Source organism: Canis lupus, chromosome 7 (genome assembly GCF_048164855.1).
Source record: "Canis lupus baileyi chromosome 7, mCanLup2.hap1, whole genome shotgun sequence".
NCBI lineage: Eukaryota > Metazoa > Chordata > Mammalia > Carnivora > Canidae > Canis > Canis lupus.
Genome location: NC_132844.1, coordinates 66,486,718 through 66,512,991, shown reverse-complemented (window position 1 = coordinate 66,512,991; position 26,274 = coordinate 66,486,718). Strand labels below are relative to the sequence as shown.

At 51.3% G+C, this 26,274-nt stretch overlaps 1 protein-coding gene and 1 long non-coding RNA gene across 3 annotated transcripts; one reads left to right on the top strand and one right to left on the bottom strand.

The window, feature by feature from the left end:
- The first annotated feature begins 2,687 nt into the window (after positions 1-2,687).
- Positions 2,688-25,403, top strand: FGD2 (FYVE, RhoGEF and PH domain containing 2). Of its 2 annotated transcripts, none has more exons than XM_072833221.1 (16): positions 2,688-2,969; positions 6,144-6,378; positions 7,953-8,033; positions 8,957-9,105; positions 10,724-10,880; positions 11,100-11,183; positions 11,712-11,822; positions 12,068-12,214; positions 12,815-12,907; positions 19,038-19,117; positions 19,198-19,228; positions 19,676-19,768; positions 20,577-20,708; positions 23,721-23,867; positions 24,429-24,575; positions 24,951-25,403. In XM_072833221.1, the coding sequence occupies exons 1-16, from the start codon at positions 2,902-2,904 to the stop codon at positions 25,164-25,166; spliced, it is 1,971 nt and encodes a 656-aa protein (XP_072689322.1). In that variant the 5' UTR covers positions 2,688-2,901; the 3' UTR covers positions 25,167-25,403. The 2 variants fall into 2 exon arrangements, with proteins under 2 accessions (XP_072689322.1, XP_072689321.1); XM_072833220.1 differs by having other exon boundaries at positions 2,692-2,969; positions 11,095-11,233; positions 11,764-11,822.
- Positions 7,058-21,744, bottom strand: LOC140637113 (uncharacterized). The gene is made up of 3 exons (XR_012034347.1): positions 20,881-21,744; positions 20,415-20,524; positions 7,058-9,609 (listed from the first exon to the last, which is right to left on the bottom strand). It is a non-coding gene; the product is annotated as an uncharacterized lncRNA (long non-coding RNA).
- Positions 25,404-26,274: the final 871 nt, after the last annotated feature.

The window sequence follows — 26,274 nt, the reverse complement described above, 5'->3', positions numbered from 1 at the left end:
GAGGGTTGGTTAATAGATGGGACATCGTAGCATGTAGACCTTATTTGAATCCTGATTTTTATTTTTTTAAGTAATCTCTATCCCCCAACATGGGTCTCGAACTCACGACCCCTGAGATCAAGAATCACACACTCTACCAACTGAGTCAGCCAGGTGCCCTGGCTCCTAATTAAAAAGGCAAAAAAAAAAAAAAAAAGGGACGCCTGGATGGCTCAGTGGTTGAGCATCTGCCTTTGGCTCAGGCCATGATCCCGGGTCCTGGGATCGAGTTCACATCAGGCTCCAGGTGAGGAGCCTGCTTCTCTCTCTGCCTGTGTCTCTCTCTCTCTCTCTCTCTGTTTCTCACAAATAAGTAAATAAAATCTTTTAAAAAATGATGGCTGAGTCTGCTAAGCCTGCCATAACAAAATACCACAACCTGAGAGGTTTAAGAGAACATAAATTTGTTTTTCACAATCTGGAGGCTTGAAGTTCCAGTTCAAAGCACTGGCGGGGTTCTGTTTCTGGTGAGCTTTCTCTTCCTGGCTTGCGGCTGGTCACTTAGCCTCACATGACCTCCCCTCAGAGGGTGTGCAGGGTTGGAGGAGAGGTGGGTGTGAAAAGATTGCTCTTCTTCTAATAAGGCCACCAATCTTTAGAAGGACCTTATTCTTACGAACTCATTTAAGCTTAATTACTTCCTAAGAGCCCTATTTCCCAATATAAACACGCTGAGGGCTAGGGCTCAATAGATACATTTTAGAGAGGCAACTCAGTTTATAGCAGATGATTTTTTAAATTTTTATTTATTTATTCATGAGAGACAGAGAGACAGAGAGAGAGAGAGAGGCAGAGACACAGGAGGAGGGAGAACCAGTGTCCATGCAGGGAGCCCAACGTGGGACTCTATCCCGGGTCTCTAGGATCCATAGCCTGCGCTATGGAGGGGCGTTAAACTGCTGAGCCATCTGGGCTGCCCTGCAGATGTTTATGAGAAAATTGGCACTTTGAACGCTGACTTGGTATTGATTATATTAAGGAATTATTGGTAAATATCTCTTGGGGTATGATAATGGTAATATTGTTTTTTATACATACACATGTATATAACATATATATGTATGTATGCATATGTAGAATGATACTGTGTGAGAGTATATATATATATCTCCTTATCTTTTAGATACACACCAAAGTATTTATGGGTACAATTGTTGGACATCCAGGATTTGCTTCAAAATGGTAAAGGAGAGTGAATGTAGCTGTAGAGGAGACAAGACTGGCCATGAATTGATGGTTGTTGGGTCTGGGCTATGGGTTCATGGGAGCACATTATATTATTCAATCTGTTTTTGCATGTGTTCTAAATTCTCCATAATAAAAGGGAAAAACAAAAAGTAAAGAGGATTGGGACATCTGAGTGGCTCAGTCAGTTGAGCATCAGACTGGGTCTGATCATCAGGTCAGGGTGGTGGGATCAAGCCCCAAATCAGGCTCGGTGCTGGGTATGGACTCTGCCTAGGATTCTCTCTCCCTCTCCCTCCACCCCTCCTCCCACTGTTCTGTCTCCCCCTGCCTCCCGCCACCTAAATAAATAAATCTTTAAAAATTAAATAAATAAAATCTTTTTTTAGAAAAGTGAAGAGGATTAGTGAAGTTTAGGGTTGGGGGTAGGAGCCAGGCATCTGCTAGAAGAAACTGCTCAGGCAAAGCTCTGAGCTAGTGAGGCAGGGGGGTGTGTAAGGTCCCAGGGGGTTAAAGGTGCTGGAGTGTGAAGCTGTGCCAGGCACTTTGGGTAACAAGATGACTAAGGCTCAGTTCAGGACAAAGATGAGTCTCAATGGAGGGCCCTGGTTCCGGACCAGTGAGACCAGAACCCAGTGGGAGAGCCCTGAAGGGCTAGTAAGGCTGGAATAAGGGGAATACAGGTAATTGGCATTTGTTGTGGAAGTGTTGGGAAACCAGGTGGTAAAGGAAGCTTCCTGCAGAGACAACCCAGCATGTTAAGAGCAGGGAAGCCTGAGGATGACACAGCAAGAACGTGGTCATCCAGGTTTTCAACCAAATCTTTGCTGAAATTATACATTACTTACGTTTGATTTGGAAATCGGACTTCTTTTGTGTTCTTACTGGGTGACTTTGGTCAGGTTACTTAATCTCTCTGATCCTCAGTTTTCTCTTCTGTAAAATGGGGGTAGGAAAAGGATCCGCCTCATAAGGCTATTGTAGGATTAAATGAGAAAATGCTTGTAAAGCACTAAAAAGAGTATGCGTTAGCTGTTATTATCAGAGTTTCAGGGAGGAAGCTGTCCTCCCCTGGGGCAAGGAGGTGGAGACAGCAGCCATTAAAATGAGAGCCCCAGTGGGGAGATGAGAACAGCCTTGCACTCCTGGCTGCTAACCCCATAACAGGTTTGGGATCTATTTTTAGTTTAAAAAAAAAAAAAAAAAAAAAGTGGTTTCCTCACAGCAGTGAGCAGGTCAGATGCAGAAAATAAGTTGCCGAGAAAGCCTCAAGTAAAATCCACTGGGCCTTAAGAGAAAGCGTGACTGGCCAAGATCAGCCACAGGCTGGCTCCAGAAAATTTGTCTGGGCCCCCTTACCCCCTGGGGGCGGCCTCTGGAATGAGGTGTACAGGAGTGAAAGGTCAGGCCCTGTGAGGGAGGAGTGGGGCCTCAATGGCTCCTCCCCCCTGCAAGGAAGCACAGGCCTTTCCCCTTCAGGGCTGTGGCTCCAGGACCACTTCCTCCTTCCTCACTCTGAAGGAGGGAGCAGGCCTGCTGAGCTCCTTGGAAAGACCAGAGCACCTTCCAGATGCCTTAGCCTGTCTGTGACCCCAGGTGGGAGTGCCCGAGGGTGCCAATTGGAGGCCTCCCTCCCTGTTTCAGGGGTAGCTGAGGACCACCCCAGAGACCTGCAGAATGGAGGGAGAGAGTAAGGAGAAGCTGGCATCTGTGTCCAATCTGGTGACTGTGTTTGAGAACAGCAGGTATGGAGTGGTGGGGGTGGGAAGGGTCACCAGGGCCAACTGGTAACCTCCCTCTAGCTCCTCTGCCTGGCCCGGGCCCCCATCTGCCCACCTCCAGGCCCTAGAGCATAGGCCCTCCCAGTCTCCAGGCTGAGGATCAGGGCTGGGGCCACCTTGGGCCCTCACAGTGAGCAGTTCCCTCTCTGCGCCCATCCTGAACACCTCCTAGGTGGTTCCTCCCAGCATAGAGGAGTGCGGTCAGGTCCCCGGAGCTGGGCAATGGTGAGCGTATATGCACCGATATGTTGTGGAGAGTCCAGACGTGTGTAGTTCTGAGTGAGTATGGGTGGACCAAACATAGTGTTTGGGTTGTGGGGCTCCACCCATTGCCTCTCCAGCAGAAACAATAGCTAATACTTCTCAAACACTTACTCATTGTAAGTAGGACAGCCGTATAGTTTGTCATTCAAATCTGCGCACAATTAAGACTGGAAGTGGACGCCGTTAAATATTTTTGGCAGAGGGGAGGGGACAATAGAAAAAGCTGAGGTTGTATTGGGCAAATCTGGATGTATCATCAGCCTACCTTTGGGGCAGTATTCTAAGTGACTTGTCTGACTTATTTCATTTAATTATCTAACAGCCTCCTGAGGGCAGGTCTATTTCTATTCCCATCTTTTGATGAGACAATGGATGTACAGAGAGGCAGGGGGTCAGGGGAGCACCTGGGTGGCTCAGCAGTTGAGCATCTGCCTTTGGCTGAGGGTGTGATCTCAAGCCTGGGATCGAGTCTCACATCGGGCTCCCTGCAGGGAGCCTGCCTCTCCCTCTGTCTATGTCTCTATCTCTCTCTGTGTCTCTCCTGAATAAATAAATCTTTAAAAAGAGAGAGAGAGAGGCAGGGGGGCTCAAAATGCTTTAAATTCATGGGTAGAGGCTTCCATCTGAAGGGAAAAAACTAGGCGAGATGTGTGGAGGTCATTGGTGGCCCTGGCAGGGGCGGTGTGTGTGTGTGTATGCACGCGCGTGCGTGAGCGTGCCTGTGTGTAACGTTAATTTACTCTGCAGACATTTCTTAAACCTGGGGCTGTGTTAGGGACTGTTGTCGGTGGCATTGTCTGGAAATAGACTGTAAGGTAGAAATCTGTTTCAGTAGGTTTACTGGGGATAGTTTTGGGAACGACAGCTGTCAGGGTGAGGCTAGAAGTACTGGGAGAAGTTGAACTGTGTGAGCTTGAAACAGAGGCCTCAACCTGTCCCAAGGAGCTCTGGAGCTGAGCTGCCCCTCAGCTTGTTTTAATAGAAGCAAAGCAAGGGGTCTTTGTACCCCCACATGGACTAGTCATTGGATATGGGCTTGACCTGGGATGAGGCACCTGTCTTTCAACCAGGGCAACTCCCAGAGGGAGACCTTGTCAGTAGCTGTCAGCCACCATACTGCCAGCAGCTGGGGGAAGAGAGCCTCAGTCCTGAAGGGGGTGTGGGTGGCACAGCATAGCATCATACAGGAACCGTAGTGGACACAGGAGGTGAAAGAATGATCCCTGCTGGGAGGATTTGTTTTGGGCACTAAGCTCATGGAATTACTGTGATCTAGTCATAGGCAGTAGATTTCCTGAGAGGGGCCTGGATTCGGTGCTGAGGGCACTCAGAGCAGACAAAGACTTCAAGGTGAACATGGCATAGATGTGGACCTAGAAGGGCTGTGCAGCTTGTTGCGCCGGTGACGTTACCCCACCTCTCCCAGGGTTCTTTGCCAAGCCCATTCTAGTTCAGCACCGAGGACAGCTCTCGGCACCACCTCCCAGGCCACCACCCGCCCCTGGGGTGTGGGGAGAGAGTACCACCCAACTCAACATGCCAGGCATGCCCAGTGGAGACCCTCAACCTGTGTGCTGTGCCCAGGCAACAGCGGGCAGGGGGAGGCAGCCCTCAGACCAGAATGGGGTCAGAGGAGATCTTGCCCGCAGGGTCAGAGTCTCCCCTTATCAGATGAGAGGCCCTGGGCCGGTGGCCTTGGCTTTGGCTTTCTTTTGCCATCTTCTAGAACCTTAGCTGATCTGAAACTGAGGGGTGAAAAGGAAACAGAAGCTGGCTTGGGGCACTTGGAGGGAAATGCAGAAGCTGAAACCAAATGTAGAACAGAAAGCTCGAGGCCCAGCTATTTCTGCGAGCTGAGGAACCAGGCCCTGGGGTGCCAGAGAGATGGAGGAGCCCATGAGGAGCCACTGAGGACTGGCTTCCAATCCTCTCTCTACCACCAACCACTGGTGTGACTTGGGGCGGACATGTTTCTCCTTGATTCAAATGGGAAGGGGCAGTGTAGGGCGAAGGCTCGAGAGCCTGCATGCCTGATGAATCCCACCTTTGCCACCCATAGCTGCATGTTACTTACGCTCACTGTACCTCAGTTTCCTTAGCTACAAAACCAGAGTAATGAAAACCTTTCTCAGAATTTTGGAGATTTTGTACCTGTCTGGTCCTCCATCAACCAGCCTGTCTTCTCATTGCAAGTCTTTCCATACCAAAGGGAATGGGCACAGCCTCAATCATGGGATATACTCAGTGAGGGTGTCCTCTTTTATCTAAAGAATTTAACTGGCCTGTAGACTCTGTAGGTAAGATAAACACTCACAAAGCTCCCTTTCAAAGACCTGTTCCTGGAGGAACAGCAAAACTGCTTCCAGACTGCCTTTCCCCTCTACTAGAGGTGTGGAGGGCACAGCTCCCATTGATAAGCCCCAGGTTTAGCAGCTCTGCTCTCCCTTTAGAGTGTTCCATGGCTCCCAACTTCTCTCCATATGTAAGTTACTAAGATTTTAGGGCCTTTCCTGCTGCAGAGACTAAAAACAGAGGTGAGGTAGACAGATGAGGGTGATCTGCTACCACTTAGAAAGCACTGTATGCAGAGGAGGGGTTCCTCATTGCATTTTAAAGAAGGAAGTATGTAGTTCCCCAGGAAACAAAACAATTCTACACTGACTCATATTGAAGACTAGAGTTCCCTCCAAGAAGATGTTGGGGAAGGAAGTGGATGTTTTACTTAGCAAATTTCTCCGGAGTGTCAGGCACTCGGGAACCACTCCATCACAACTGTGATTTGCATTAATCGCCTCTAAATCCCCACCAGGAAAGTGTTAGTCTTCTTTCTATTTTACAGCCAGGAAACTCTCAGGTCTGTTTTGTTTACCCCAGGATTCCAGGAGCAGCATCCAGTGTCAGCAAGCTGGAGATTGAACATCACCACCCTGGATGCAGGTCTCCCCCACCCGCAGAGCCATTGAAGGAGCCTAACCTTGGAGAGACCCTGAGGGGGTCTGAGCCCAGGATGGTCAGCAGGAGGTACCTGAGCTCCCTGAAGAACAAGCTGTCCAGTGGGGCCTGGAGAAAATCTTGCCAGCCTGGGACCGACCCTGGGCCAGGGACACAGGTGCCTGAGGGCTAGAGTAGAAGTGGGGAGCTGGGGGGACCACTTCACTAACCTCCTCTCAGCAAATTCTCTCCCAGCCAAAGCCAGCACTTCCCTAAGCGAGGGTCTTATGTCACCAGAGATCCATTGAAAGTAGATTCTCCTTTCTTGATGGCCTTTGATTAAATGCCTACAATGTACCTCACTGCTGGCATGATTTCACACACACACCCCCCGCCACTGTAGGATTCTTTCAGACAAGGACATGAAACTCAGACAGCTTAAAGAACTTGTCCAAGGTCACACCACTTATAATAGTCTCCATTTTGTGAACCTGGTGCCCTTCCCAGGTGTGGCCTCAGTTTACTCACTGAAGGAGGCAACAATCGCAACTAGAAATATAGGTTAGGGCTAATCCTGCCCTTAGACTGATCCTTGGACAGGTCACCTCCCTGGTCTGGGTGTCAATTGGCTTGTCTGTGGAGTTCAAGGGCTAGGTTGTGTGATACCATGTACCCCGGAGCCAGACTGCCAGGGATCATGCCCCAGCTCTTCTGCTTCCTAACTGTGTGACCTTGGGCAAAGCACTTTAACATCTTTGTGCCTGTTTCTTCATTTATAAAATAGGGATGGCGATCATAGTAGTAGGTTCTGGTTACCAGTTCCCATATAACAAATCACTCCAACATGTAGTGGCTGAATGCATTTTATTATTTCTCACAGTTCTGTGGGTTGACTGGAATGCTACTGGGGTGTTTTTCTATTGGTCTCACTTGGGGCTTGTCTTAATCAGCTCAGGGCTGCCATAATAAAAGACCATAGACCGTGTGACTTAACAAAAATATGTTTCCTTACAATTCTGGAAGTCTTAGATCAAGGTACCGGCAAGGTTGTTTTCTGGTGAAGCCTCTCGTCCTGGCTTATAGATGGCTATCTTCTCACTGTGTCCCCATGCACATACTCTCCTGGTTTCTGTCCCTCATCTTATAAGGACATCAGTTCTATTGGGTTAGGAGCTCACCCTTATGGCTTCATTTACCCATAATTATCTCCTCAAAGGTCTTATCTCCAAATACAGTCATATTGGGGGTTGAGGGCTTCAATGTATGGATTTGGGGAGGAGGGGGCACAATTCAGTCCATACTAGGGTCTCTCCAGAGGGTGGCTGAGGCTGGAATGCCCAAGGTAGCTCAATTCTCAAGCTTGGTGCCTGGGCAGGGACAGTAGAAGCTTGGTCCTGCTTGGATGCTGGCATGGCTGGACCCTCGGCTCTCTCTCTATGATGTCTTTGGACCTCTCCTCTCAATGTGTCCTCTCCATCAGAAAAGCCAGACCTCCAGATGTGGTGGTTCATGGCTCCCACGAGAGCATAAGCTTCCAAGAAGCTTCCTAGGCCCAGAACTGGCATACCCTTACTCCTGCCCCATTCTTTGTTCAAGCGATCCCACCACTAACCGGGATACATTGTACGAGGGCATGAGTGCCGGTTGGTGGGCATTCACTGGGACATCTTTGGAGACTGCACTGGGGGTCCCCATCAGAGGACACCAAAGCTGTCTCTCTCCTTCTCCTTCTCCCCCTCCACCCACCTGCAGGAGCCTGAGGAAAAGAGGATCGTCCAGGAGCTACTGGAGACAGAGAAGGCCTATGTGGCACGCCTTCATCTGCTAGACCAGGTCAGTGGCCAGAATACTGCCCCATGCTGCCCCGAGCCCCAGCACCCAGGTCTCCTCACCCCACCTTTGCTCTCCCTCTGTACACCTCACCAGCACTGAGAGTTAGGACCTGGGGTATGATTCTAGGAATTTAGTCCTTTATCTCCATTGGCTGGAGTTGGGGCAAAAATCAGGATTTAGTGCATTTATGCCACTTGGCCATTCCATCCCCAGTGCTTGGGCTGGCCTCACATGTAGCAGAGTGCACATGTCCTTCCCAGCTCCACACAGAATCCTCATCTGTCACCCTACCACCTGACATTCTCACTGTTATTACCCCTTCACACTTTAAAAAAAATATATTTTCTTTATTTATTTGAGAGAGAGACTAGAGAGTGAGCGAGAGAGAGAGATTGAGGGCATGAGCAGAGTGGGCAGCAAAGGGAGAAGCAGACTCCTCGTTGAGCAGGGAGCCTAATGCAGGGCTCAATCTCAGGACGCCGGGATTATGAATTGAACCGAAGGCAGATGTTTAACCAACTGAGCCATCCAAGCGCCACCTCCTTTCACACTCTCGTAATAAGCCCCAAGCAGGAATGTTAAATATTTGTAAATCTGGAGCATGATCTTTAGCTTGGTGAAGTCCAAGACCTTGAGTGACCCTAGATGGGCCCATTTCTGACACTCACCAGCTGCGAGCCCCTGGCCAAGTCCCTGAGTCTCTAAGGCTTCATTTGCCCATCTGTAAAGTGGCCAGAACACAGCTCTCTCTCTTCCTGAGCTTGTTTCAAGTATGATGGGAGACTGAAGAGGTGAAAGCATTCAGTAAACTGGGGAGGGGCCCCTAAGACCCCAGGCTGTGCTCCTGTCCCTCTAGGCTGCTGCTATGTGGCTGGGGGGCCCTCCTCTGCCACAGGCCTAGTGACCAGCAGTGGCGGTTGCAGGTGTTCTTTCAGGAGCTACTGAGGGAAGCCCGCAGCAGCAAGGCCTTCCCTGAGGATGTGGTCAGGCTCATCTTCTCCAACATCTCCTCCATCTACCAGTTCCACGCTCAGTTCTTCCTCCCGGAGCTGCAGCGGCGACTGGATGACTGGTGAGGGCACACCACAAGCCCCTGGGGTCCCCTGATTGCAGCCCGGGCCAGGTCAGGGTGTGACATCCCCAGGGCACTGGATTTGGCCTGTTAGGTTCCTGCCCTTGCCATTGGCCATGACTGTCTCTTCCTCTGGTGTCCGTCTGTCCTCACAGCAAGGGACTTAGACAATGAGTATGTGTGTGTCCTGGGAAAGGGATGGGTCAAGCCCCCACTAGACTGGGAAACTTAGGAGCCAGTGGAACCAGCTGGTGCTAACTGAGGGCTTCCTACATGCCCAGCCTTGGGCTTCAGACCTATTAACGCACTTAATCTTCAAAGGCGCCCCGTCTTTGTGATGATGCCATCACAGTGATGCAAGAAACAGTCTTCATTTTCAGAGATGACCACTGAAGCACGTGGTGATGGACTTACTTGCTTTATATATTTTGCCAAAGAAATGCCATGATGTCTGGGATGTCTTTAAAATTCTTCAGCAAAGAGGAATGTCCGTAATTGTTAAATCTGGTGATGGATAGAGAGGGTTCATTATTTTATTCTTTTCCCATCATGATTGCTTACAGTTCTTCACAATAAAATGTTGGTTTGTTTTTGTTATTATTTTTTATTTTTTAAAGATTTTTAAAATAATATTTTATTTATTTATTCATAAGAGACACAGAAAGAGGCAGAGACACAGGCAGAGGGAGAAGTAGGCTCCCTTCGGGGAGCCCGATGCAGGACTCAATCCCAGGACCCTCGGGGTCATGACCTGAGCCAAAGGCAGATGCTCAACACTGAACCACTCAGGCGTCCTCAAGATATATATATTTTTTAGATTTTATTTATTTATTTGAGAAAGAGAGTGTGTGAGCAGGAGGGAGGAAGAGAGAATCTGAAGCAGACTCCATGCTGAGCTGAGAGCTGGGTACAGGGCTCGATCCCACAGCCCTGGGCCGAAACCAAGAGTCAGACGCTTAACCAACTGCACCACCCAGACATCCCTGTTTTTTTTTTTTTTTTTTGAAAGATGATCCTATGCCTACCATCATTCCTATTTTTTCCCAATGGAAAAATGGAGATACAGGGAAGTTAGGTGACTTGTCCAAGAACACACAGCTAGAGTAAGTGGAACAGTTGGGAATCAAACTCAGGCAGGCCAGCTTCAGTGACTGTAGGGCCCCCCATCACTTTGCTGTAAACAGCGCACAGTATGACCCTGGATATGTTCTTACCCCTCCGAGGCTGTTTCTTCATTACTAAGATGGACCGATGATCACCCCCTGCAGAGTTGTGAGAATTAAATGGGATGAGACATGCAGCGTGTCTTGGGCAGGGCTTGGCTTGTGGTCCTCGCTACCACTACGGCAGAAGCCTCAAGTGGTTTGTGTTTTGGGCCCGACACTGCATTGGGTCTTCCGATGAAAGAGAATAGCATCTGCTGTCAGGGTTCACAGTCTAAGGGGGCTGGACCATACACATGTGCGTGGGGGTGACATGCCCCCATACCTGCACCCAGAAATGCAGCAGAAAGACAGTTTGGGGGGTGGTTCAGAGGCTCTGGCCTAACCTGACCTTGCCTGAAGTCAAGAGAGGAGGTCCTCAGGCTGAAGGCAGTACCTGGGTGGCCCTCTTGCAGGACAGCCACCCCCCGCATCGGCGACGTGATCCAGAAACTGGCCCCATTCCTGAAGATGTACAGTGAGTATGTCAAGAACTTTGAGCGAGCTGCTGAGCTGCTGGCCACCTGGACTGACAAGTCTGCACCCTTCCAGGAGGTGATCACCCGCATTCAGGTGAGGTTGGGTGGGGGGTGGGGCCGAGTCTCCACTGCCACCCCCAGTGTGTACTGGCTTGGTTTCCCTGAGGGATTTGGGGTACCTCCGGCTCAGCTGCTTGCACAGGCTCCAGCACCACCCTGCCCTGTCCCCTCCCCTGACCCTCTTGGCAGCCTGATCCGCCCTTCCCCACCCTCACCCCACACTCTTCCTCCTTCCATCCCTCCCCAAGAGCAGCGAGGCCTCCGGCAGCCTGACTCTGCAACACCACATGCTGGAACCCGTGCAGAGAATCCCACGCTACGAGCTGCTGCTCAAGGAGTATGTTCAGAAGCTGCCAGCCCAGGCCCCAGACCGGGCCGATGCTCAGAGTGAGGATACCCCCAAGGAACTCACGGGGCTAGGGAGGCCTGAGCCACTCCCGTTTACTTACTGAACACCTGCTAAAATGGTTGGAATAACTATGAGCTATCCGCAGTGATTGTTGGCACTTCACAGACATTATCTATACCATTGGCCATTTTTTACAGACACTCAGACCCAAAGAGATCAAGGATTTGGCCAATGTCACACGACCAGAAAGGGGCAGAGCTGGAATTTGAAGCTATGCCTCTATTATGCCAAAGTCCATGCTCTTTCCCCAGCACCCTCTGGGTCTGGCTTGGATGGGGGAGTCACAGAAGCCCAAGGCCTAAGTCCTGTCTTTCAGTGGCTTCCAGTCTCTCCACTCTGGGTGGGAAACGGCCCCCATCATCCGGTCATCTCATGTGCTGGGCCGGGCTACTCCCACCATCACTCAGAGCAGGCCCTAAGGCCACTTTGTTAAGCCTCAAGGACTTCCTGCCTCAGCCCCCAGCCCTCAGTCTTCAGGAGTTAATTCTGGCCCTGCGCCTCCCTTCAGAAGCGCTCGACATGATCTTCTCAGCCGCTCAGCACTCCAACGCGGCCATCAGTGAGATGGTGAGTAGCCGGCCCTCAGGGCGGAGCCGCAGGCATCCCCAGGGGTCCTGCACCCCCTCCCCGCAGCTCTCAGCCTCCCCCAGCCCAGCCAGGTCTCTATCCATTCATCCCCTGATCTCTCCCCATGCTACCTGGCCCCCTGCTGCCCTCTCCCTTCACATCCCATCCTCGTTCACACAAGGCAAACCTTCCAGAAGCAGGTGGGCCCTGCGTGGCCTTGGCTGAGGGCTCGCTCCCTGTCCCAGGAGCGGCTGCAGGACCTGTGGGAGGTGTACCAGCGCCTGGGCCTCGAGGGCGACATAGTGGACCCCTCCAACACCCTGCTCCGCGAAGGCCCTGTCCTCAAGATCTCCTTTCGCCGCAGCGACCCCATGGAACGCTACCTTTTCCTGGTACAGGGATGCTAAGCAGCCCGCCCTGAGGGAAGTTCATGGACCACTCTGGCCCAGGTCCTGCCTGCCTGGTGTCTACCTGCAACGAGAAACAGGGAAGAGCCTGCTTCTCTGTCCTTCTCTGCTTTGGTGCTGGGGTGACTTTAGACAAGTCACATGCTGCCTGTGGGCCTCAGGGATTTCCAACTGAGGGGTCTCTCAGATAGGCCCTAGGAAGCAACAGTTAGATTTGCACTAAAAAGGCCGGGGTAGGGGGTGGGGGTTAGGGAGGGAGTCACCTGGTCCTGCCTGGAGGTCGGGGGCAGGGAACTGTAACATCCCATAGGCCCCTGCAGCCCTGAACCCCCATGAGAAAGGCCTTGTAAGTTTGATGCCCACAGACCATGGCAACCCTTCAGTGACCATCCTCATTGGTTTGGAGGCTAGACAACCCCTTCCTCATCATACCTGTGACTCCTGTGAGCTGGCCCGGAGTGTGGCAAGAGAGGGAGATGCAGTGGTGCTCCACCCACTCCCACGGAAGCCCTGCTCCCCATCCTTCTTGCCCTGCTGCTGCACAACCACTCACCACACCCACTCACCAATTCATGTCTCCTACAGTTCAACAACATGCTGCTCTACTGTATACCCAAGGTCATCCAGGTGGGCGCCCAATTCCAGGTGAGGACCCGCATCGACGTGGCTGGAATGAAGGTGAGAGACTGCCCACACATGGTCAGGCTTCATCCCAAGGGTGGGATTGAGGATGAGGAATAGCAGGAGGGTCCATGCTGGGTTCTCAGTCCAGGAACCCAAATCTGGCAGGTCCTGGACCAATGTGGAGGTGGAAAAGTTTGAGGTTGGAGTTCTCCCATATGGGCCCCCATAGGCCTGGCCCACTCTTTGGGGCAATGCCCACCCCGGCTCGGCCTCTCTCTGCTTTCCCTATTAACTACACAGTGCTTTGACAACTTTAATATATACATAAAACCCCCGGGAGTCTTGTTAAAATGCAGGTCCTGATTCAGTAGGTCTGGGGTGGGGCCTGAGACTCTGCATTCCTCACCAGCTCAGGCAGGGGCGGGGAGGATGCTACTGTTGCATGTCCACAGGCCACACTTTAAGTTGTAAGGGTCTACACTGTCAGCTTAGCTGCTGGATCGTGTGTGTTCCCAGCCAGAGATGACCACAAATGAGCAGGAACAGCAGCCCATAATAGTGCCCACCGACTGCCTGGTGTCCGTGGGTTGGGCCCTACACCATCCCATCAGATTCTCACGGTACCCCTATAATGGAGGGGCTATTATTTTCCTTTTCATTTTTTGGGTTTTTTCTTTTTTAAAATAACACTTTTATTATTTAAAAATATAGATAATACATGTCCAAAATCAAATGTAAAAAATATATATGAGAAGTCTCCTCACTACTCTCTCCCCTAGTTCCCTTCCTGGAGACAGGCTTTGCTTCTTATGAAGGCTTCCAGAGGTAGTTTTTACAGACACAAGCTAATAATATATTTATTATTGCTTCCTTAAAAAAAGATTGTTTATTTGAGACAGAGAGAGATAGAGAACATGAGCAGGGAAGAAGGGTAGAGGGAGAAGCAGACTCTCCACTGAGCAAGGAGCCCGACTTGGGGCTCGATCCCAGGACCCTGGGATCATGACCCAAGTCAAAGGCAGGCACTTAACCAACTGAGCCACCCAGGTACCCCTATTTGTTACTGCTTCATTACTTATGTTTCACATAAACGGTGAAACAGTTTTCCATAGACACTGTTCCGCACTTAGCTTTTTCGGCTAAGCACTAACTCTGGTGATTGGTGCACATCAGTACATTAGGAGCTCCCTCACCCTTCTGCATAGCTACTGAGCATCTCCATGTGCAGAAGACACCATAAGTCATTTAGCCAACCCACTCCTGAGGGACATTTAGATCGTCCTCAGTGAATAACTCCAAATGAATAACTATGTACATGCCTGTGTGTAAGTGTATCTGTAGTTAATCCTATTTTAAAAAAATAAAGAAATAAACTGTGGCACATCTAGACAACGGGATATTATTATTTGGTGATAAAAAGAAATGAGCTATCAAACCATGGCAAGGCATGCAGGAAACTCCAATGCATTTTGCTAAGTGAAAGGAGCCAATTTGAAAAGGCTGCACACAGTGTGATTCCCGCTATCTGACATTCTGGAAAAGACAAATCTATGGAGGGAGGAAAAAAGATCAGTGGTTTCCAGGGGTTAGCAGGGAGGGAGGGATGGATAGGCAAAGCCTAGAGGATTTTAAGAACAGTAAAACTATTTCATGTGGTACTATAGTGATACATGTCATGATTCATTTGTTCAAACCCACGGCAAAGGGCAGCCCGGGTGGCTCAGCGGTTTAGCTCCTGCCTTCAGCCCAGGGCCTGATCCTGAAGACCCGGGATCAAGTCCCATGTCGAGCTCCCTGCGTGGAGCCTACTTCTCCCTCTGCCTGCGTCTCTGCCTCTCTCTCTCTGTGTCTCTCATGAATAAATAAATAAAATCTTAAAAAAAAAAACCCACGGCAAGTATATATGTATACATATATCATATCTTCTTTATCCATTCATCTGTCGATGGACGTCTGGGCTCTTGCCATAGTTTGGCTCTTGTGGACATTGCTGCTATAAACATTGGGGTGCAGATGCCCCTTTGGATCACTACATTTGTATCCTTTGGATAAACACCTAGTAGTGTAATTGCTGGATCATAGGGGAGCTCTATTTCTAACTTTGTGAGGAACCTTCATGGTGTTTTACAGAGTGGCTATATTTGTATCTCCACCAACAGAGTAAGGGGGTCCCCCTAAAAGTCTTTTAAAAGGAAACCAAGGCCCAGAAAGGTTATAATTTGCTTGGTAGCGCACAGCAAATCCTGGTTTCAGCAATCAAACCGGGTATAGCAGAGTCCAGAGTCTCTATACCTAATCACCATACTGGACTGTGTCCTATTAAGGCTTCAACGCAGAGGAGCAAAGCTTATGCAGAATTGCAGGCTTAGTGGAGTAAGTCAGGGAGCCAGGAGCTTTCTTGACAATTCCTCTCTGGTCACTGAGCCCCAGTATGTCCTGAGGCCTGGGGCTGGGAGAAGCAGAGGTCAAGTCTAGATTATCTTGGTACCCTTCCATTTCCCCCATCCTGTATCCCTATCACCCCCTTCCAGCCCTCTCCCACGATCTGCCTCAGGAAGGAGGGGCAGGTGGGAGTTGAGCCAGGACCCCCCATCCACTGAAGAATCTCTGGGCCTCTGAGAGCCCTCAGCAGGAGGGCTTTAGGCTTGCTCCTGACTGACATTTGGGCCCAATCAAGGGCCTGGAAATGGGGTACAGCCTGAGAGTGATGAAGGCCAATGAGGGGACCTGGGTTCCTGTGGGGATTCCATCCCACTCCCCATGCCTGAGCTGACTGAGGTCTTTATGAATGCAGCCCCTCAACCTGGGGCAAGCAGCTTCCCTTCCTGAGTAGTTGGAATGTCCCAGAGGCCAGGGTGTGTGCAGGCTTGTATCTCTGGGAGTCTTGGTGAGAGAGATTGAGAAGGGCAGGTTTATGGAGAGTAACAGATAGAAGTGGAGACAAGTAGCCCTGTCTTAGGACTGGCAGAGACCCAAACATAGAAAAAGAGGCAGAGATTGACAGATAGAAAAGCAAAGAAATAGGCCAAGACAGAGTCATAAAGAGAAAATACATAGAGACAGGACCAAGAGCGTCAATACGTGCTGGGTTCCTGGCACCTGCCAGTCCCAGTAAGTGCATCTCCTGCACACTGTACCTGATGCTCCGGAGGCTGCACAGCACCTTCTCCCAAATGGCACAGGCCGGGCAGGTGCAGAGCTATCCACCTGCCCGCCATCTGCACAGGAACCATTTTCTGAGTCTGCAGTCTGAAGGCAGGTCTGGCCTTTGACCACCATGATGGTTCCTAATGGCCTATGATCCCCTGGCTTCCTCCTTTCTGGACAGCAGGGAGGCCTAGTTCTCAGCAGCTGACTCTCCCCCAAGGTCTGTGTTGATCCTAACACTGTGCCATCCTGCACAAGGCCAGCCTAGGAAGAAGGAAGGGATACCCAGAGCTTCCATGTACAACTGTGTAGGTTGGGCACTCCACAGGATGAGCACACCTCATCCACAGCAGACATCATGGATTGTTTATTTGCAATTCTCATTGTCCGGCAGATGGCAGTCAAGTGTCTTGTTCCAACAAAATCTGAATATTATGCCGGTTTGCCAACAGATGTCAGTAAAGTGTTTTGAAGAAAGGGTGTCTTTTTCTAATTAGCACAAAGGCACCTGAACCAGCCCAGACCTAGGGAGTGGTAGAGACTGGGTGCAGCAGATCCGGGAAATGTCCTTGAGAAGCTTTCATCCTCCCCCTCTGCAGAGGTGGTCCCCGCTGCTCTGGTCAGAAGCTCCCCTTTCTCTACTAAAAGCATCATATTTCTTTTTGTTTGTTTGTTTAAGATTTTATTTATTTACTCGACAGAGAGATAGAGCCAGAGAGCACCAACGGGGGAATGGCAGAGGGAGAGGGAGAGAAATAGGGTTCCTGCTGAGCAGGGAGCCCGATGCAGGGCTTGATCCCAGGACCCCCAGGATCATGACCTGAGCTGAAGGCAGATGCTTAATCGGCTGAGCCACCCAGGCGTCCTGCATCATATTTCTTTTTACCTCTGGAGCCCAAACCTTAGATTTCTCCTCTCTTTCCCTCTCCCTCACCAGTTAGTCATGGAGTCTTGCCAGATTCCCTGATATCGACCCCCAGGGAGAAAGCTTCTCTCTTCCCAAGTGCAGGCAGGCTCATTTCCCCTGGATCCAGCCCTTCTTCATCCCTTGCACACAGCCACTGGGATGGCTTTCCCAAACACCTCTTTCCACAAGAGCTTCTCTCCACTCGTAAACCTTCTAGAGCCTCAGATTCCAGTCCAAATCACATCAGGCCCCTTCCAGAGGGAACAGACTGATTTCAAAGGCCTGAAGGGCAGAGCAGGCCTAACGTGAAGAAGGATGTACCCAGAGTCAGTGTTCTCGGGGACACGGCAGGCTGCCCTGAAAGTGGGCAAACGCCTGGTCGCCACATGGCAGGGAGCAACGGAGAGGCTCAAGCGTCAGGTGGAACAACAAAGTTCCATCACACTCAGGCTCTTATCTATGCCTTAGTTTCCCTTTGCGACTCTACATACTGCCTGGGAGAGAGGTTTGTGCTTACGGGACTCTGGGGGCGGGGTGGAAATAGATATTCCTCGCCCTTCCCCTTGGAGCGCCAAAAACCTGATTCGAATCCTCAATCTCCCTTTAGATACTGTGTGAGCTCAGGCAGGTCTCTTGCCCTCTCTGAACCTCCATCTCCGCATCTCCTAAATGAGGGTAGTAACATCTCTCTCCCAAGATTACTCTGAAGATTTTCTTTATCTTTCTATTAGGGACAATTTAAAGCCAAGAAAGTAGTACAATGAACCCCTGTACACTCATCACCTGGCTTCAACAATCGTCGACTCAAAGCCAGTCTTTCCCCCAGCATTCCCCCTCCTAATCCTCTTTCCACTGGATTATTTAAGAGCAAATCTCGAGACCCATAATCATTTCACCTATAAATACTTCAGTATGTGTCTAAAAGAGATAAGAACTCTTTTTTTGCCATAAAAGGTGACAACAGTACCATTATCACATCTAGCAAATTAATACTAATTATTTAATAATATTAGGATCCTTTGGTTTTCCTTGACTTGTAAATGTCTTCTCACAGCTGATGTGTTTGAATCATTTGTGATGTGTTTCTTACATCCCTTCGCATCTGTTACACATCCCCTCCTCCTTTTTTTCATTTATTAATTAAAGAAATCATCTCATTCTCCAGTAGCGTTTCTCACAGTCTGGATTTTGCTGCTTGCACCCCTGTGGTGTCATACAACATGTCCCATGGTCCCCCATATTTCTTGTCAACTGGTAGTTAGCCTAGAGGCCTGACCAGATTCAGCTATGCAAGACGGTCGCTGGCTGTCGCTGCCCTCAGGTGGCGTGTCATGGCTAAACATTAGGATTGATTGGTGGGTTCAACAACTGTATAAGTTAAATAGGAACATATATTGGGGCACCTGGGTAGCTCTGTCGGTTAAGCATCACCTTCGACTCAGATCATGATCTCAGGGTCCTGGGATTGAGTCCCATAAGAGCTCCCTGCTCAGTGGGGAGCCTGCTTCTCCCTCTCTCCTTACCTGCTGCTCCCCCTGCTTGTGCGCGCTCTTTCTCTCTCTGTCAAATAACTAAAATCTTTAAAAAGTAAATAAATAAATGAGAACACGTATGGAGAGCTCTGAGCTCAGTGGCCAGTGCATAGTAAGCACTCTCTGACTGGCAGCCTTCTCAGTGGCCGTGGGGCTCTGCGACAAGAGGACAGAGAGAGAGATGGGAAATGGCATTGTCTGTTGACTCTCTGAATCCGGCAACCAATTTCTTCATTCACTGTATGGGATAGAGGGTCTTATTCTAGGCCTTAGGTCTGCTCCTGAAATAGCTGTGTGCCCCAAACCCAATTTATGACCCAATTTCCATTTTTTGGTGACTCCTTTGTCAGAACTGTCACTCCTACCTCACACTAACCCAACTTTGCTGCTGCTGAAATTCCAGGAGCTTCCATGTCCTGTTTGCTTAGAGTGCAGCCTGGTTGCAGGTGCATTTGCTCGGCTCCACAGGTTTAGGGAGGCCATGGAGAAAGTCCTGATCCCTGAATTGTTCCTTGAGCATGAGCCATCTCCATCCATCCGACAGTGCCTGGGGTCAGGATGTGACTGAACCAGTCGCCTCCCTCTCATCCTCAACCAGGTGCGGGAGCTGACGGATGCAGAGTTCCCCCACTCCTTCCTGGTGTCCGGGAAGCAGCGCACCCTGGAGCTGCAAGCCCGGTAGGCATGGAGCTGCCCAGCTTGGTGGGGAAAACCTGGGAAGGGCTGCTCTCCTCAACCTGTGTTCACTTTCCGAGCAGGTCCCAGGAAGAAATGATTTCCTGGATGCAGGTATCAGAACATTCCAGGGCCCCTGGGATTCTGAACCCAGCCTACCCACCCAGGCTGAGGGGCAGGGAGGGGTGCATGTGCATGTTCGTGCATGCATGCGTGTGTGTGTGTGTGTGTGTGTGTGTGTGTGTGAAAGAGAGAGGGAGAAAGTGTGTGCCCCGATGCTCCCTCTGCTTCCTCTGGAATCGCTCTGTGGTAGTTTGGAATCAGACCTGCGTTCAAATCTTGCTGCCTTTCACTGTCTAGCTGGGTGGCCTTGGGCAAGTCACTTAATGTCCCTGAGACTCAGTCTTCATCTCTGTAGTCTAGGGCTCACAGTCTCTCCTTCCTTTAGTCAGCTGGGATGGGCACCCAGTAGGCTTTCAGCAATGTCTGTTGACACAGTGTGGATGGATGGGCAGATGAGCCCTCCCTGTCACCCCCTAACCACTTCCCATGCCCCCTTAGGCCTGCCAAGCAGCCATTGACCAAATCGAGAAGCGGAATGAAACCTTCAAGGCTGCGGTCCAGGGCCCAGAGGGAGACACCCAGGAGCAGGAGGTAAATGAAACCTTTGCATCCTTCACTGGAGCCACCAGCCACACACGCTTATTCCCTCTCTTTGCTCCGCCCAGCCCAGCCTGGAGGGCAGGGGAGTGTCACCCACCAGGAGTGATTTCAAGGAGACCAGGGAAAGCCCATCCACCCCAACCTCAGAAACTCAGGGCCAAAGGTTCTCCCATTAGCAAAAATTTCCTTTGGGAGCCTTCATATGCGACCCTCCCTAGGAAGGGTTCCGCATCCATGTGGCTCGGGCTGTGGGGCGGTGCAGGTTCGGGCTGAAAGCGAGACTGAGGTGGAAGGTGGGTATGGCGGAGAGGGAGAGTATCTGGGACTTGATTTCCACTCTGAGCTCCAGCTCTGGCTTGCTGGGTATCTCTGCTGAGTCCCTTGACCTCTCTGGGCTCAGTTTCCTCACCTCGAAAAGGAGAGTGGGATCCCTGGGTGGCGCAGCGGTTTGGCGCCTGCCTTTGGCCCAGGGCGTGGTCCTGGAGACCCGGGATCGAATCCCACGTCGGGCTCCTGGTGCATGGAGCCTGCTTCTCCCTCTGCCTGTGTCTCTGCCTCTCTCTCTCTCTCTCTCTCTCTGACTATCATAAATAAATAAAAATTTAAAAAAAAAGGAGAGTAATAGTAACTGACTTACCACATAGTCTTTGTCAGTCCAGTTGGCTTCATGTGGATGCCCCCGGGAAGCGCGGGACACATAACCCCTGCCGTGGGCAGGTGGGTGGGCAGAGGCCCAGGGCTCGGGGCCTGTGCGGAAGGAGGTCATGAGGTCATGAGGTGCCCACCTACTGCCCAACAGCTGCAGTCCGAGGAGCTGGGCCTCCGGGCGCCGCAGTGGGTCCGGGACAAGATGGTGACCATGTGCATGCGCTGCCGGGAGCCCTTCAACGCCCTGCGGCGCCGCCGCCACCACTGCCGAGCCTGCGGCTTCGTGAGTAGTCCCACCAGCACCCCCGACGGCACGTGCTCCCTCCTCTGCCCCACCTTCCCGCCCCGGCCTCCCAGCCGACTCTGCCGGCTTCAACCCGTGCAACCCAGAGGCGCTGGGCACTAACTCTGCGCCAGCTACGTGAGTGGCCTTGTTCGGACCTGACGGTACCCACCTGGGATGCAGGGGCTTTTGTGACCCCTGTTCTGCACCTGGGGAAATGAGGCTTGCCAGGGGTTAGACCATGTGCTCAGGATGCTCCCCAAAGCTGGCCCTACTCCTTCATCTCTTTTTTTTCTTTTTCTTCTTTCTTTCTTTCTTTTTTTTAAGATTTAAAAAATTTATTCACGAGAGACACAGAGAGAGAGGCAGAGACATAGGCAGAGGGAGAAGCAGGCTCCCTGGGGGGAACCCAATGTGGAACTCGATCCCATGACCCTGGGATCAAGATCTGAGCCAAAGGCAGACACTAAACCACTAAGCCACCCAGATGCCCCCCTTCATCTGTTCTTACCACCATTTCCTGAGAGCCCCAGACCCTGCACCAGGAGATGGTCTCCCATTCCAGGTGGGGCCTGCAAACCCCTCAGCCCCCCTCAGACCTTGCATCCACCACCCTACCAGCCCTACGCCCATCGTCCTGTCTTCCTGAGCGACCTTGAGAGGCCACTCCTCTCCAAGGAAGTCCTCGGGCCTCCAGCACCTGTTCAGTTCTGTGGCTAGCTGTGCCTCAGTTTCCTTGCCTGTGCAATGGGGATTATAATACGTACCTCCAGGGCGGTAGTGAGCTCCTCCTTTCCTTCCTCAGCAGTTTAGGTGTGGCTCACTCAGAGGAGCACCCACTAGCTGATTGAGGAACCTGTCCACTCCTCTTATCAGCTCAGGCCTGGTTATCAGGGGCAAATCTTGCTTTGCTTCTGAAGCACCTGCTGCACTTGAGCTGTTCTCTGTTGACATGACAACCCCCTTCCGTTTACTCTGCAAACAGAGAAGCTCTTTCTGATCTCAGTCTTTAATGAGCTCCATGGGGCTAGAGACAACCAGCCGGGCAGGTTGGGGCCAGTCAGGGAGGTGTCCCCAAAATGTATCACATGGCAGTTGGGACACAGAGTAAATTTCAAGGACTGGGGACACACCTGTGTTTCGATGTGAGCGACAAGTTCTATCAGAGCCAAAGAGAAAGGATCTGGGGATTCGCTACTATTCTTGGTGATTCACATCTGTAAATAAGGGTTGAGTCGACTGACGTTTGCCAACTGGGTAACTGGTTCCTAAAGAACTTGTTTAAAAGAGTTTAAAAATATGAAGACGCACCCAGAATAACAACTCCCATGGACTTGCCTTCAAGGTACAGGGAAGAAATATAATATTCTGACAACTAAATGAAATGTACGATCCTTGATGGGATTATGGATGGGGAAAAAACAAAACCAGCTGCAGAGGCCATTACTGGGAACTTTGGGGATAATCTGATCATGAGTCACCTATAGACAGAAATCTTGTATCGATGTTAAATTTCCCAAATATGATCATGACATAATGAATAGGCAGGAAAATGCCCCTGTTCTTAGGAGACACAGGCTGAGGGTGTGGTCATGATGACTGTCATTTATACTCAAATGATTCAGAAAAAAATACACACACATATATATAGAGAGAGAGATGAAGCAAATGTGGCAAAAATGTTAACAATCAGTGAGTTTGGTGGGGGCAGTATCATTGCCTTACTCTTACAACTTGTCCATGGGTTTGAAATTTTTCAAAATAAAAAACTGGTGGGGCACCTGGGTGGCTCAGTGGCTGAGCATCTACCTTTGGCTCAGGGCATGATCCCGGGGGCCTGGGATCAAGTCCCACGTTGGGCTTTCTGCAGGGAGTCTGCTTTTCCCTCTGCCTATGTCTCTGCCTCTCTCTGTGTATCTCTCATGAATAAACAAACCAAATATTTAAAACAACAACAACAACTGGTAGAGGAGAAAATAAGTACACACCAACAATACAAAAAGTCTAAATCTCAATAAAGTAAAATGTTCCCAAGGTAGTTGAAGCCCTCTTTTGGGGCTCTATGAGATACTCTGAGCCCAATTTCAGGGTTTCTCATGCCTGTGCATACCTTTGTATTCTGTGAGTCATCCTTTCAGTGGTTTGAATGCCCAGTTTCTGTCTCCCCACCTGCCAGACGGGAATCCTGGTGAGGGTGAGGAGGCCAGCCCTTCCCCTGTGGGTCCCTGCCAGGCCACCGTGCTGTGCTGGGCACCCAGATGAGCCCCTGATCTCTGTGTCATGCTCTCCATTTCCAGTTCCACATCCGGGGCTCACTGTGACACCCCGTTCTCCCGGGAAGTGACATCCTGCAGCACCCATGCTTGTCTCTGAGTCTTGTCAGAGTCTCCTGGCCTCCCCAGCACGATCCATGTCGGCCTGCCTCAGGGCTTTCTCCATGCTGGGCTGGGGATGGGCCCCATTCCACCGAGTACACATGACAGGTCTTCCCGGCAAAAACGACCAGCCCAACACTTTTTATTAGAACACGCTTGACTCTAGGATTGCGCAGATTGCAAGATTTGCCTGAATCTTAAAGCAAAACCTGGGACTTTAAATACCTGTCCTGTTTGTGGAGGGACAGCTGCTGCCGGTGAGCCAAGTGGCCCTGGGCAGGTCACTGCCCGCCTGCTGTTGGGTGAGGATGAAAGCCCCGGCAGGGTGGCTGGGACAATCAGATGAGATGGCAGAGGGGAGAGAGAGCTTGGAGAAGTGGATTAGATGCAGGGCTGTGTGCATGGAAGCCCCTGGAATTAACAGCCGTCCTTGCAAAAGGGGATCAAGAGGCACCTGCAGGGGGGGCCAGCTCTTGAGCCTCCACCTGGCGGAGCTCAGAGCCTGGGCTCTCCCGCTGTGCCTCTGCCAGCACAGGGGACCACCTGCCTCTGCCTCCATTCCTCTGCCGAAGCTTGCTCTGTCTTCTTCCTGTCCCTGGGTGCTTTCACGCCCCACCTCCTGCCCATCCTCCCCCAGGTGGTGTGTGCCAAGTGCTCCGACTACCGGGCTGAGCTCAAATACGATGACAACCGGCCCAACCGGGTCTGCTTCCACTGCTACACGTTCCTCACCGGAAACGTGCTCCCGGAGGACAGGGAGGACAGGAGGCGGGGCATTCTGGAGGTGAGGGCCAGGGGCCACCACTCAGCAAATGCGTGCGGCGCCCTCCGCGAGCTGGCCCTGTCCTGGGTGCTGAAGAACAGGCCCGCGGGGGTCACACTTCCCATCCTTCTCTCTGCGCACCTCCCCGGGAGGGGAGAAGCCCCCACCCCCACCCCCACGCATCCCAGCCGAACGTGGCTCCCACGTCGCAAGGTGGTTCCCTTCATGGACCTCTGACCACATCCCCATCTCCCCCATTCCCTGCCTGCCCTGCCCCGGAGGCCACACAGCTCGCTCCCTTCTCAGGCCCCCGTTCTGTTCCTGGGGCCCACCCAGCACCTGCCCCAAGCTCAGGCTGGCTGGGGCTTGACCATGGCTCTGCCACCGGTCAGCTGCGTGACCCCAGGTCCCTGATGGGACCCCTCCGAGACTCAGGGACAATTAGCTCCTCCTTGTGGGGTTGCCACAAGGATTAGAAATAGTGATTGTCAAGTCCCCAGTCCAGTAGTGTCTGAAGCACACTGGGTGCTGTGTTACCCGACAGTCTCTCTCTCTCTCTCTCTCTCTCTCTCTGGTTTTTAGAAAGGGTCCATGACAGGGTCTGAGCAGAGCCTGATGTGCAGCTTCCTTCAGCTGGTTGGGGACAAATGGGGCAAGAGCAGCCCCCGGGGCTGGTGTGTGATCCCCCGGGACGACCCCCTGGTCCTCTATGTCTACGCTGCCCCTCAGGTAATGCCATCACCTGCCTCCCAGACCCTGGCCCTCTCGCAATATGTGTGTGTATGGGGGTGAGTAGTATTGGCTCCAAATGCCAGAGAAGGAAACTGAGACCCAGGGAGTCCGTGGTTCCCTCCAAGGCAGAGGGTTAGTGGCTTGCAGAGCTGGGCCCGGACTCCAGGTCACAACAGCTGTACCCAGCAGGCAACCAGTCCTCCCCTTCCTTGGTGCTCTCTTACCAGTCCACCCTGCTTCGTGGGTGTTTGGGGGAGTGAGAAGTGGGTATATGGCTTTTACTTCAAATTGGCTGTCCGAGGTGGTGGCGCTGAACAGAAAGACAGTGGCCCATGGCTTTCCTTTTATCCTTTTCTTTTTCCTCCCCCCCAGGACATGCGGGCTCACACCTCCATCCCCCTGCTGGGCTACCAGGTGACTGCTGGGACCCAGGCAGATCCCCGGGTCTTCCAGCTGCAACAGTCAGGCCAGCTTTACACCTTCAAGGCTGAAACTGAGGAGCTGAGGGACCGCTGGGTGAAGGCCATGGAGCGGGCGGCCAGTGGCTGGAGCCCCAGGGGGCCCAAGGATGGAGACCTGTCTGACTGACCCACAGCCGGCCACTCTCCCCTTAAGAGCCAGGCTCCTGGCACGGGCTGACCTGCAGCCTCTGTGATCCACCACGCCAGCCTGAGCTCTCAGATAACCAATTTCCAGGGGCACCTGGATGACTCTGTAGAGCATGCGACTTTTGATCCCAGAGTCATAAGTTTGAGCCCCATGTTGAGTGTAGAGATTACTTAAAAAAATAAACTAAAACAAACAACCAATTTCTAGTCATTGGCACCCAGACTGTGTGTCTTGATCTAGGATTCAGAAAGTGCGTGTTTGTTCCTTTGGGGACGGGTGACCAAGCATCTCTGTTTGCCCAGGGCTGAGGGGGTTCCTGGGACTTAGGACTTATAGTACTAACATCTGGAATGTCCCAGATAACCCAGGACTGTTGGTCACCAGTATGGTTCTCTGCCTGAGCTGTACATTAGCATCACCTGAGGAGCTCTAAAAAAAAAAAAATAAATATAAAAATAAACTAAAGGGTGCCCGGGTGGCTCAGTTAAGCCTCTGCCTTCAGCTCGGGTCATGATCCTGGGATCCTGGGATCGAGCCCTGTGTCTGGCTCCCTGCTCAGTGGGGCACCTGCTTCTCCCTCTCTCTCTGCTTCTCCCCCTCCTTGTGCATGCATACTCTCTCTCTCTCTCTCTCGTCAAATAAACAAATCTTCAAAAATTAAAAATAAGGAGCACCTGGGTGGCTCAGTGGTTGAGCATCTGCCTTTGGCTCAGGGTGTGATCCTGGGGTCCTCGGATCGAGTCCCACATCAGGCTTCCTGTGGGGAGCCTGCTTCTCCCTCTGCCTGTGTTTGTTTCTCTCTCTCTCTCTCTCTCTCTCTCTCTCTCTGTGTGTATGTCTCTCATGAATAAATTAGAAAATAAAATTTAAAATAAAATTTAAAAAAATTTAAAGTACCAATGTCCATATCCATTACAAAGATGTCTGATTTCATTAGTCTGGGATGAGGGAGGCACAGGAATGTTTTAGGAGTACCATCCTGAGTCTCATGTTCAGCTTGGGCTACCCAGATGAAAAAGAGAGCAAGCAAACCAGCAATGGTTGAGTACCTGTCAAGTGCCAGGCATGATAGTAATCAGAATGATAA

Coding starts and splice junctions, on each gene's coding strand:
- FGD2 (XM_072833220.1), top strand. CDS start 2,902: ATGGAGGGAGAGAGTAAGGAGAAGCTGGCATCTGTGTCCAATCTGGTG. Junction 8,034..8,956: donor GCCTTCATCTGCTAGACCAG/GTCAGTGGCCAG, acceptor TGGCGGTTGCAG/GTGTTCTTTCAGGAGCTACT. Junction 24,576..24,950: donor ATGTCTACGCTGCCCCTCAG/GTAATGCCATCA, acceptor CCTCCCCCCCAG/GACATGCGGGCTCACACCTC.